Consider the following 12,380-nt stretch of genomic DNA (forward strand, 5'->3'; position numbering starts at 1 on the left):
CATATTATCTAATTTGGAAAACACGGTATATCTATAATAGCGAAAATTGCGCTAACAGTGTTAGCCAATGAGGTTACAGCTTTGAGAAGCGCTCGGTGCGGCAGAGGAAAAGGAACTTCCTGCAAAACCGTTCTACGACGCCCCCGTCTGGAGGACTCAGTGTGCTACAGTATGCAGCACCGCTCATCTCTGCACAACCCGATCTGATGGTTATGGGCTCTCGTGCCGCACAAATATGCTGAAAATAGAGCATGGCGTGTATTTTTTTTCACAACAAAAATGTCCTTCGCAGAACTGATGTGTTTTTTCTTTCCGCCCTCCAAAAAAGTAAAAGTTCTACAGTAATTATATGTACCAAAAAATATGTACCAAAAATATGCTACCAATAAAAACTACAACTCGTTACGCAAAAAACATCCCTCATCCGGCCTCTAGTGAAAGTGTCAAAAGTTGTTATCAATTTATATTCCCAAATTCTTCTGTGGTTTTGTGCCTTGAAACCTCCCTTCAATATCAAAACTCACATATCTCCCATGTCGTGTCCGTGACTAGAACAATGCTCGGCCGCGGGTGATTCTTCACAAGGATTCATGGGTGACTGGGAAGTATGAGACATCTATAGCACAGATAACACTCTGGCCTGGTGACCCCCCAACACTAACTCAGGACAACAAAACCTTCACTCCCTTATCAGCGTCTGGTTGAAAATGTTTGCTTCTGTTGTAGTAAGCGCAAACCAATCCCATCCATGTCTGTGCCTTGTCATAAGTGTATATATATATATCCATGTCTGTGCCTTGTCATAAGTGTATATCCCATCCATGTCTGTGCCTGGCCGTTTCTACGTTAGATAAAGATATATACATACATTTATTATAATCTCTAGCTCTTCGAATCTATTTCATTTAAGCCTGAAGACCGCTGCGTTGGTTCAGAAGCTTGCTGTAACATCATGTGTTTTTGTAGCCATTAAAAGGTCTCATATCTACAGGGTTACTTGGTTTCTCTTGCTGGGAACGATCACATTTTGCTCTCCTGCCGACTCCGGACCAAACCTTTGTTTTTCATTATACATACAAGAGGGACTTGTCAAAAAGGTTTTGAACACTGGAGGTCTGAGCGCCGAAACCCCCATGGATCTGCAGCGCTCACCCGACCACTGTGCCCCTTTGACTGTCTTTGCTGCCCGTTAGCTCCCCCCAGCAGCTGAAGACAAACACACAAGACTTCTGTAGACATTCATCGCCAGCAGCCGAGATCAGCGAACAGGCAGCAAAGACCCTCAAAGTGGCACAGTGCTCCAGTGAGTGCTGCTGACCCTCATTTTAGTGATCCGTGGGGGTCTCAGCGCCCGGACCTCCACTGATCAAGACTTTTGCCCTGTCACTTTGATATGTCAAAAGTTTTTGAAAGTGCAGCTACTCTTTAAACCAGCGTGACGAATGGCAGTAACATGAGAGATAATCCGAGCAACGGTAAGAGGATCAGGATGTAGAACATAGGAGAACTCGCTGTGCCAAGGTCACACTGTGGATTAGCTGGGTGCCAGGTACGATGGCGCTGCGGACCGCGGCTGTAGTGAATACCTTATCAGCTGGCTGCCAGTCTGTCCGTAGCTCAGCTTTATGTCCGTCTCCAGGGCATCTCTGCAGTAGGCATAGAACGCTCGGATCACTTCCAGGAACAAATCTCCCACCACGGGCGGACCTGCGGAGAAACAACACGTTACATCACCCTAAGCAAAGCACTGACGAGGACAGCAAGGCCACCGCTCAGTATTCAGCTGACTGTGCAGCCTGTTGGTCAAAACGATTCCTGACATCCTCCTCCGACCCCTTTCAGTTGTTTTCGTCCACAGGATCTCCTTTCACTGGATGTTTTCCCTCAATCGCGCCATTCTCTATATACTCTCGACTGCGTTACATGAGAACCCCACCGCGGTTGGCAGTGAGACCCCGGCTAGTCTAGCACCGATGACCGGCCTCGCTGGAACTCGCTCCGATCGCTGGATCTTCCATGTAATGTGGATTCACACTAAAACTGATCCGCGGAAAACTTGTCACGTGATTTTATGCCGCTCTCCGGGGTCACAGGAAGAATTACCATACAGGGGGCGCCAATCATGAGAGGGCCGGGGGGTCTGATAAAGGGGCCAGTCAGTGTTTGCTATAATTAGTATAAGATTGATTAAAGTGGTATCACAAGTAGTAATATTCAGGGTGTATAACTGTAGATGGGGATTCTCAGAGGGGCAGGTTGGCACTGCAGGGGGCACAGGAGGTGCCATCCTTATCTGAGCGCTCACACTACCTATCTCAGGCTTGTCCAGAAGACTGATTAGGATCCGGAAAGGCTTCAGGTAGACCTGCAGACCTTGTTCTGTGTCTGAATACGGGATATTCTGGTGTAAAATCTGCATTAGAGCCTGCAGGAACAAAACATAAGCATCAATAGCACAATGAGGTTTGGGCGTTGCTCTCTTATCTGTCACTAAGTTCTTCCATATTCTGCGTTTATTTATTCTTGCCCTTCCTTTATAATATATTCTACAGAGCCGTGAATATGATGGGACTAAATAAACAATGAAAGCAAACGGCGCTGCTATTCCTGATTTCTCCACCAGGGGGAGTAAATAAACTGCAGCAACTAAATAGGCTCCCAGTTATAAAAAGTTCCATAAAAATGCAGCAATAATCCAAGAGGCCAGAACGCTCCGGATGAGCGGCGACTACTGAACCTGCCGCAGGAGTAGATCTGCTACAGACGGAGGTTGTCAGGAACAACAAAATCACTTTCTTATTTTATTTTTCATTTATTAGATAAAGCGGCAGACGGACAATTTACTTTTGTCAGAAGGGTCTCTTGTGGATGAGCTGATCGCTGGGGGTCTGCATGGAGGTTCAGCTTCCCGTCGGCAGTATACACAAAGAGGACTGCGGACGTAAACCTCTGGCGGAAGGCGGCAATGTAGTTCATGCATTGGCATACAGTGGGCGCCCTACTCCTCTCCGCCCCCTCCCCAACACTCCAGTCATATGTCCGGCCTCTGCAGCTCGGCCTCCCCCTGGGTCCCGGGCAGCCTTAACCCTTTCTTTGGCTTCCCCTCTCCCCACATGGTACTCAGGAGTGCCGGGAGGGTGCAGGCAGGGTACGGCTCTGCCAGGGGAGATCCTCCGATAACAGTCTATGGGCAGGGAGATCACTAGAGCTCACCGAGGAATCCATTTAATGGAGGGCTGATCTGCAGAGTTACTCCGTCCTCGTTGTTTGTAGTATACAGACATATATCCAGCAGAGACTCCTTTGGCCTCTGTCTGGCTATGGACAAGTCTGTAATCATGAGCTTTCCTGACATACACACTAACTGTACTTCAAAGACGCTGTGTGAACACTCCCCAACTTGCAAGGGAATCTGACAGGAAGTGTTCGATTCCCCTGCAGCACCTCCGCAGAGTAAATGAAGCATTACACTATTCACCGGGCTGTCCATGTAGTGAACAGATGCATGGTGTCCTCCAATGGGGGCCCTCATTTCCACTCTGAGGGATTCTTTGCAGGGACCCTCCTCCATTAAAAGGGCTATTCCCATCTCAGACTTTTCTGGCCTACACCAACACCACGGCTAGAGGTGGCCCGGAGGATGGAAACAGCCAAGTGCCCGGCGCTACACTGTATCCGAAACTTCCATAGAAATCAATACACCACTACAACTGAATTCTATGGGAGTTACAGAAACAGCGTAGACCAACCACATTCAGCCCCTTCACTCCTCCGGACCACCTTGTATACAATGGGGGTCCCATCATGGCCACTCTGGCCAAGGTTAGCACACCCTTTAACTCCGAGTTCTCATCTAGAACAAAGGCTCGTACAATGAAAGTACTTGGACAATCCTAGAATTGACGTTTCCATAAATAGAAGCGGCCGCCGGGTGCACTTACCTGGACTAATAAATCTTTGGAGTATTTTGCAAAAAAGCAGGAGCCGTATTCTTCTTCCCCTGATGTGGATTTCAGCTCTGGGGCAACAACACCGCCTTTTATATCAGACCCTGTGGAGAAAAACAGAAGTCTAAAGAGTTGTCTAGTTATAAACTGTTGGTCTATTATCAGGATAGGTCATCAATAGTAGGTTGGCGGGGGTCTGTTGTCAAGGGTCTCCGTATATCAGCCGTTTTGTGAGCTGCTGCAGCCATACATCAAGCTGATTCCAGCAGAAAGCAGACAGCTCCACTCCTAGTGCTGTGGTCAGGTGTGGTACTGCAGGTCAAGGTTCCATTCATTTTAATGCCTGAAATACCCACCTTGGCCATCGCAGTGAGAACAGAGCTGTCTGCGTCCTGCAGAAATCGCTCAGTGCATGAGCACACCAGCCCAGAGAATAACTGAATGACCCCCATCAATCTACTATTGATGACCTGTCCTAAGAATAGACCATCAACAGTTAACTGGACAACCCCTTTAAGGCTGTGAGAACAGGATTTTACCGCTGATCAGTGAAAGTTTTTTAGACATGTTTAACCCAACCCAAACACCAGTAACCCCAGTAACCCCCACCACTTCACTATCCCAATTCTGTTCCGTAGAGGCCATTGTGCTGCCCTGACAGCTGGGTGTTCTGCAGCCCCACAGTGCGATTCAATTCGCTTTACTTGGAGAATATGTAACATTCATGCTGTAAGGCCGTGTGCACACAGGCGGATATCCCATAAATCTGTGCGGAAACAGAACCAATTGTTCTCAATGGGCCCATTTACACGGACGGCGCTGCTGCCAGACACGGAGGCGCAGTCTGTTCTGTTTGCCAATTAAAGTCAATGAGTTCGCGGACACGCAGGATAGAGGCGCAGTCACTGGGCGCCGACACACGAAGGCAGCAGGAGTCGGGGAACAGGCTTGGGATAAAACGTGCTGAAAAAAATGCAATAAGGTCCAAATACACAGTAAATCCGCAGAGTTTTGGTCTGTGCAAGTATGGCAGCCCTTAGAGTTTGGGGGGGGGGGGGGGGGGTCACGTGCAGCACGCAGACAGGTTTTTAGAAAAAAAATATTTCCATGAGAAACTCTTGATTTTCAATGACACTCGCAGAACTCGAAATACACAGAATCAAAGGTTTGGGTCTCCTTCCCACTGACGATCGGGATGTCGCTGCATGAAAATCACAGGAAAATCGGGACTTCTTTCCCCCGTGATTTTTGAGTGTCAGAGCTTTTCTCACAAACATGGCCGCCACTCGCCATTTTCTCACACAATTTTGCCGCAATTTTTTAGTGCGAAAGTCTATAGGTCTTTCTAATGTTAAAAACGCATCGCACAAAAATGTCAAGTTCCTGCTTTGCGATGTGATAAAAAGGAGGCTCCATGGCAAAATATGGGAGATTACAAAAACGCAGAGTAATTGGGCGCACCGTGATGGTTTTTTTCCTCGCAACATTGCAAATGTGAAGGAGACTATGGAAAGTCATTGGTTTCATAATTCTGCGCTGTCACTAACTCTCGCATTGTGCGATTGTATCACCAGTGTGAAGGCAGCTTTATTGTTTCATATACACAAACAATAAGACACTTCCCGCTAGTCGCGCCATTTCCAGCTAAATACTTTTTTTTTTTTTTTTTTTTATACATTGGGTGGGGTACCGTAGGGCCGCTCTATATACATTGGGTGGGGTACCGTAGGGCCGCTCTATATACATTGGGTGGGGTACCGTAGGGCCGCTCTATATACATTGGGTGGGGTACCGTAGGGCCGCTCTATATACATTGGGTGGGTATGTATATACATACATACATACATACATACATACATACATACATACACACACACACACACACACAGGGGTACGGTAGGGCCACTCTATACATTGGGAAGGGTACGGTAGGCGGTAGGGCTGCTATATATTATTATATATAGCAGCCCTACCGCCTACCGTACCCTTCCCAATGTATATATATAGTGGGGTATGGTAGGGCAGCTTTATATATATTGGGTGGGGTACAGTAGGGCCGGTTCATATATGTATATTGGGTGGGGTACGGTAGGGGCGGTTCATATATATATTGGGTGGAGTACCGCAGGGCCGGTTGGGGTTCAAAGTGTAGCAGATTGTAATGTTTGTGTTGGGGGAGGGGCGGCCGATTATCAGTTTACCAAGTTATGAAGAAACTTGGCAAACAACTGAGGAAATGTTATGGCGGCTCCTGCGGCTACAATGTATCCCTCATGCTTCTGGCATTACTGACCGCTACATGCAGGAGCCATAATACAGCGACGGCCCCATTACATTCAGATTGGCTAGATCACGGGAATCTGAGCGGCTTATTTCGTCCTTCGGTGTAAACGCATGAACTGCCTGAATGGGGAATGATAATTTGTTCTATTTCTGCATACATAACGATCCGTCCGTGTAAAGAGGCAGCCACTCATCTATGAACGACGGCCTGTCCACTGGGTATGGAGGTGGGTGGCCACAACGATCCGTCCGTGTAAAGAGGCAGCCACTCATCTATGAACGACGGCCTGTCTACTGGGTATGGAGGTGGGTGGCCACAACGATCCGTCCGTGTAGAGGCAGCCACTCATCTATGAACGACGGCCTGTCTACTGGGTATGGAGGTGGGTGGCCACAACGATCCGTCCGTGTAGAGGCAGCCACTCATCTATGAACGACGGCCTGTCCACTGGATATGGAGGTGGGTGGCCACAACGATCCGTCCGTGTAAAGAGGCAGCCACTCATCTATGAACGACGGCCTGTCTACTGGGTATGGAGGTGGGTGGCCACAACGATCCGTCCGTGTAGAGGCAGCCACTCATCTATGAACGACGGCCTGTCCACTGGGTATGGAGGTGGGTGGCCACAACGATCCGTCCGTGTAAAGAGGCAGCCACTCATCTATGAACGACGGCCTGTCTACTGGGTATGGAGGTGGGTGGCCACAACGATCCGTCCGTGTAGAGGCAGCCACTCATCTATGAACGACGGCCTGTCTACTGGGTATGGAGGTGGGTGGCCACAACGATCCGTCCGTGTAGAGGCAGCCACTCATCTATGAACGACGGCCTGTCCACTGGATATGGAGGTGGGTGGCCACAACGATCCGTCCGTGTAAAGAGGCAGCCACTCATCTATGAACGACGGCCTGTCCACTGGGTATGGAGGTGAGTGGCCACAACGATCCGTCCGTGTAAAGAGGCAGCCACTCATCTATGAACGACGGCCTGTCTACTGGGTATGGAGGTGAGTGGCCACAACGATCCGTCCGTGTAAAGAGGCAGCCACTCATCTATGAACGACGGCCTGTCCACTGGGTATGGAGGTGGGTGGCCACAACGATCCGTCTGTGTAAAGAGGCAGCCACTCATCTATGAACGACGGCCTGTCCACTGGGTATGGAGGTGGGTGGCCACAACGATCCGTCCGTGTAAAGAGGCAGCCACTCATCTATGAACGACGGCCTGTCTACTGGGTATGGAGGTGGGTGGCCACAACGATCCGTCCGTGTAAAGAGGCAGCCACTCATCTATGAACGACGGCCTGTCTACTGGGTATGGAGGTGAGTGGCCACAACGATCCGTCCGTGTAAAGAGGCAGCCACTCATCTATGAACGACGGCCTGTCCACTGGGTATGGAGGTGGGTGGCCACAACGATCCGTCTGTGTAAAGAGGCAGCCACTCATCTATGAACGACAGCCTGTCCACTGGGTATGGAGGTGGGTGGCCACAACGATCCGTCTGTGTAAAGAGGCAGCCACTCATCTATGAACGACGGCCTGTCCACTGGGTATGGAGGTGGGTGGCCACAACGATCCGTCTGTGTAAAGAGGCAGCCACTCATCTATGAACGACGGCCTGTCCACTGGGTATGGAGGTGGGTGGCCACAACGATCCGTCTGTGTAAAGAGGCAGCCACTCATCTATGAACGACGGCCTGTCCACTGGGTATGGAGGTGGGTGGCCACAACGATCCGTCTGTGTAAAGAGGCAGCCACTCATCTATGAACGACGGCCTGTCTACTGGGTATGGAGGTGGGTGGCCACAACGATCCGTCCGTGTAAAGAGGCAGCCACTGAATTATGAACGACGGCCTGTCTACTGGGTATGGAGGTGGGTGGCCACAACGATCCGTCCGTGTAAAGAGGCAGCCACTCATCTATGAACGACAGCCTGTCTACTGGGTATGGAGGTGGGTGGCCACAACGATCCGTCCGTGTAAAGAGGCAGCCACTCATCTATGAACGACGGCCTGTCCACTGGGTATGGAGGTGGGTGGCCACAACGATCCGTCCGTGTAAAGAGGCAGCCACTCATCTATAAACGACGGCCTGTCCACTGGGTATGGAGGTGGGTGGCCACAACGATCCGTCCGTGTAAAGAGGCAGCCACTCATCTATGAACGATGGCCTGTCCACTGGGTATGGAGGTGGGTGGCCACAACGATTCGTCCGTGTAAAGAGGCAGCCACTCATCTATGAACGACGGCCTGTCTACTGGGTATGGAGGTGGGTGGCCACAACGATCCGTCCGTGTAAAGAGGCAGCCACTCATCTATGAACGACGGCCTGTCTACTGGGTATGGAGGTGGGTGGCCACAACGATCCGTCCGTGTAAAGAGGCAGCCACTCATCTATGAACGACGGCCTGTCCACTGGGTATGGAGGTGGGTGGCCACAACGATCCGTCCGTGTAAAGAGGCAGCCACTCATCTATGAACGACGGCCTGTCCACTGGGTATGGAGGTGGGTGGCCACAACGACCCCGGCGCTCCGCCTGCACTCCCCAAGAACAGGTCGTTCCTGTGCAGGAGGACCGTAATAATGGATTTACACCCGTGCATGGTCACATCAGTCAAGAGACGGATCACACCCGGTGGGAACACAAGGAATGGGAAGATCTGGAGAAGCAAGGATATCAGCCCTGCAGCCATTGCAATCAGCCTTCCCATAACGGCGTGAGGGGGTGGAAGTCGGACACTCAGGGAAACAGACAGAAGGAAAACCGATGCGTTTGAGCTCCGATGCTGGAGGAGAATGCTGCGGGTACCGGACCGCCATGACAACGAACAAGGTAGTGTTAGATCGCGCCAAACCGGAAATATCACTAGGGGGCAAAATCATCAAACAGCGGCGCTCTTTGTGGCCACGTGATGCGAAGTCACTGGGAACAGGACTGATGGCAACGCCAGTGGGAAGAGAGGATCAGGACGGCAAAGAACAAGATGGCGAATACAATCATGGCCACCGCCAACATGTCAGTCACCGAACTGAGAGAAGCCGTGAAAGACAGGAGTGTGTAGAGAACATGGATCCATGGAGCGACCGAAGGCCGGATGTGACTGAACGGATCATTATCATCCACAAAGTGGCACATCTGCTTGCTGCCACAGCACTAAAATAGGATGCCCAAAACTGGAAAGACATGTCTTCCTTCCAAAGACAGCGCCACCTCTCTCAGCAGGCTGGGTGGGATATTGCAGCTTAGCCTCGCTCACTGCATGGACAGAGCGCCGCAGCTTCAGGCAGAGAGCAGCCATGCTTATCTAATCCGGCACAATCGCTTCAGAATAGATGGTAAAGTATTAAAACAACATGGCTGCTTCCTTCCAAAGCCACTGCCCCCTCCATCCTTAGGCTATGTCTGGTACTGCAGCTCCGCTCTACTGGAGTGAATGAGAAGCCATGTATCACACAGTCTGAACAGAGATGGCGTGGTTTGTGGAAGAAAGCAGCCAGTACAAGTCCCCGACTCCAGCCGCAGAGCGTCCACAAGCATCACCTACCCGTCGGACTCCGCACAGCTCTGCTACACCTTCAATAAACCTACCTAGCAGCCAGGCAAACAACCTCCTGTTGAGCGACATGTCCCGTCTCAGCACCGTCTGGATGGCGCAGGAGAGGATGTGGATAAGATCTGTCCGCTGCAGCGACACGGGGCAATCCCCAGAATCCTGCAGAGACAAGTCACAGAACTCGTTAGAACCGCAGAGTAACTAAAAGGCGTTTACATACAGATCGGACTAACCCGCTGTTCTGCTGGTGGCATCAGTGTACATACATTACTTATCCTGTATTATACTTCAGAGCTGCACTCACTATTCTGCTGGTGGAGTCACTGTATACATATATTACTTATCCTGTACTGATCCTGAGTTACATCCTGTATTATACTCCAGAGCTGCACTCACTATTCTGCTGGTGGAGTCACTGTGTACATACATTACTTATCCTGTACTGCTCCTGAGTTACATCCTGTATTATACTCCACAGCTGCACTCACTATTCTGCTGGTGGAGTCACTGTGTACATACATTACTTATCCTGTACTGCTCCTGAGTTACATCCTGTATTATACTGCAGAGCTGCACTCACTATTCTGCTGGCGGAGTCACTGTGTACATACATTACTTATCCTGTACTGATCCTGAGTTACATCCTGTATTATACTGCAGAGCTGCACTCACTATTCTGCTGGCGGAGTCACTGTGTACATACATTACTTATCCTGTACTGATCCTGAGTTACATCCTGTATTATACTCCACAGCTGCACTCACTATTCTGCTGGTGGAGTCACTGTGTACATACATTACTTATCCTGTACTGCTCCTGAGTTACATCCTGTATTATACTCCAGAGCTGCACTCGCTGTTCAGCATCACACGCACACACTGCAGACATTTATCACTTTGTGCTCGTCTATTACTTTTCTCACCAGACACGTGTTGAAAGGGAAGAAGAAGAGCAGAATCTCCAGCGTGTTCCTCTGAACGAGAACGTTGGAATCCATTACAGAGACGCAGAGAGATTTTATCTGCAGGGAACAGAATAAAAGCCTTGTCAGCCGTTGTAGCTCCAAGGTCAGAAAACCAGAACTGCCCCCCCCCCCCCCCCCCCCCACGTGCGACATTCGGGAATTTCACACATTTTCTCTTTCACTAGAAGAAACCCCCCCCCCCCCCCCCATCGGCAGCGGTGTGCCATTACAAGCGGGCCCTCTGCGGCCTGCCCGCCACCGTCATCCAGAGTAGCAGGTAGAGAGCTATCTCTTTAGACGATCCAGGAGGGAAACCTACACTCGTGGTCTCCAACTGGCAGCCTTCCCGCTGAAACTACAATTCCCAGCATGCCGCAGGCCTGCTGAGGACGGTCACACTTACGGCCAGCTGCTTGTCCTTCCCCAGCATCGAGCTCTGTGCGTTAGCAGAGACGTCTCTGTTGATGTGACTGACTACAAAGAGGGAGGCCGGCAGTCGGATGGAGCTGTTGACCAGGACGCTGCCCCACAGGGAGCTGTAGAAGACCTCCTGTCCGATCACCATGGACAGCTTCTGAAGTAACATGTCTGTCCTGAGGGGGAAGAAACGGACAAAACTGGAGCTGAACGCCAAAACCTGCTGTGTTATGAAGCAACAGAGGAGCGGAGTCCCTGCGTAATCAAGTGCCGTCCGGGAGTCTCCAAAAGTGGAGTCAGAACCCCCTTTGGGAGCCATATAGCCGCCATTTTGGTTATTAAAGGTATAACTACCGGACAAGTGAAAGGCGCATTCAACAGGATCAAGCTTTATTTATACACATTTGAATGTCCCCGTCAGGCCGTGAGCTGCACAGACACATTACAAGTCCTATGTACGTACAAGACGTATTGCACAGGAAGCAGATAGCGCTGTCCACAGTGCAGTGGCCCGGGTTGGTAATGCAGGCACAGCTCTCACTGAATTCAAAAAGGAACTGTGCCTGCACTACAGGCCGGGCAACTGCAGAATAGAAGGGGCAGCCTGTTCGCGATCTGTTCGTTCCGACAGAGGTGGGGGAATCCGCTGATCAGTGGGATCTTGAATAGCGGATTCTCGCTGATCATCTACTGATGTCCGGTCCTGGAAAGACTCCCAAAGTCCCAGACAACGCCACTGAAGGGGTTGTACTGAGATGGGCTTTGTGCCTGTTCTCGCCCCTCCCGGCAAACAGCTGATCCTTCTGAGCATAGCCACGGCAAGCCGGACATGGTCCCCGCAGAAATGTAGCATTACAGGAGAGCCGCTCACATGAAGAGCCATCCTGCAATAGAGGCAGAAGAGAGCGGCTCTCCATTCCCGGACAGCAAGGAGCCCCGCTCTACGATATTTATATGCCCCTTTAGGCCGCAGGGGATGCCCTCGTGGCACAGCCACCCCTTACCTGTCGTATATCTCTGATCCCTCCTCCAGGCCCGGGAGCAGCCCCGTGATGAACGCCTGCAGACTGGGCAGCAGCGACCGCTGGAGAGGTAGGAAATACGTCTCATACAGACCGAGGAGCAGCGGCTTCACGGACATCGCCGCATGTGATAACAGCGGGAACAGGCCTGAACTGTAGAGACCGAACAACAATATACATGAGGACGGCG

At 50.8% G+C, this 12,380-nt stretch overlaps 1 protein-coding gene across 2 annotated transcripts in view; it reads right to left on the reverse strand.

The window, feature by feature from the left end:
• DOP1B (DOP1 leucine zipper like protein B) overlaps window positions 1-12,380 on the reverse strand; it is a 90,096-nt gene that overhangs the window by 52,796 nt on the left and 24,920 nt on the right. For both annotated transcript variants that reach the window (XM_066598984.1, XM_066598985.1), the window contains exons 4-10: window positions 12,173-12,343; window positions 11,155-11,344; window positions 10,710-10,808; window positions 9,823-9,946; window positions 3,942-4,051; window positions 2,311-2,425; window positions 1,587-1,707 (exon numbers count right to left, since the gene is read on the reverse strand). In XM_066598984.1, coding sequence (XP_066455081.1) covers window positions 1,587-1,707; window positions 2,311-2,425; window positions 3,942-4,051; window positions 9,823-9,946; window positions 10,710-10,808; window positions 11,155-11,344; window positions 12,173-12,343 — 930 coding nt within the window. The remainder of the gene's footprint in view (window positions 1-1,586; window positions 1,708-2,310; window positions 2,426-3,941; window positions 4,052-9,822; window positions 9,947-10,709; window positions 10,809-11,154; window positions 11,345-12,172; window positions 12,344-12,380) is intronic.

This window comes from Eleutherodactylus coqui, chromosome 4, assembly GCF_035609145.1.
Source record: "Eleutherodactylus coqui strain aEleCoq1 chromosome 4, aEleCoq1.hap1, whole genome shotgun sequence".
Lineage (NCBI taxonomy): Eukaryota > Metazoa > Chordata > Amphibia > Anura > Eleutherodactylidae > Eleutherodactylus > Eleutherodactylus coqui.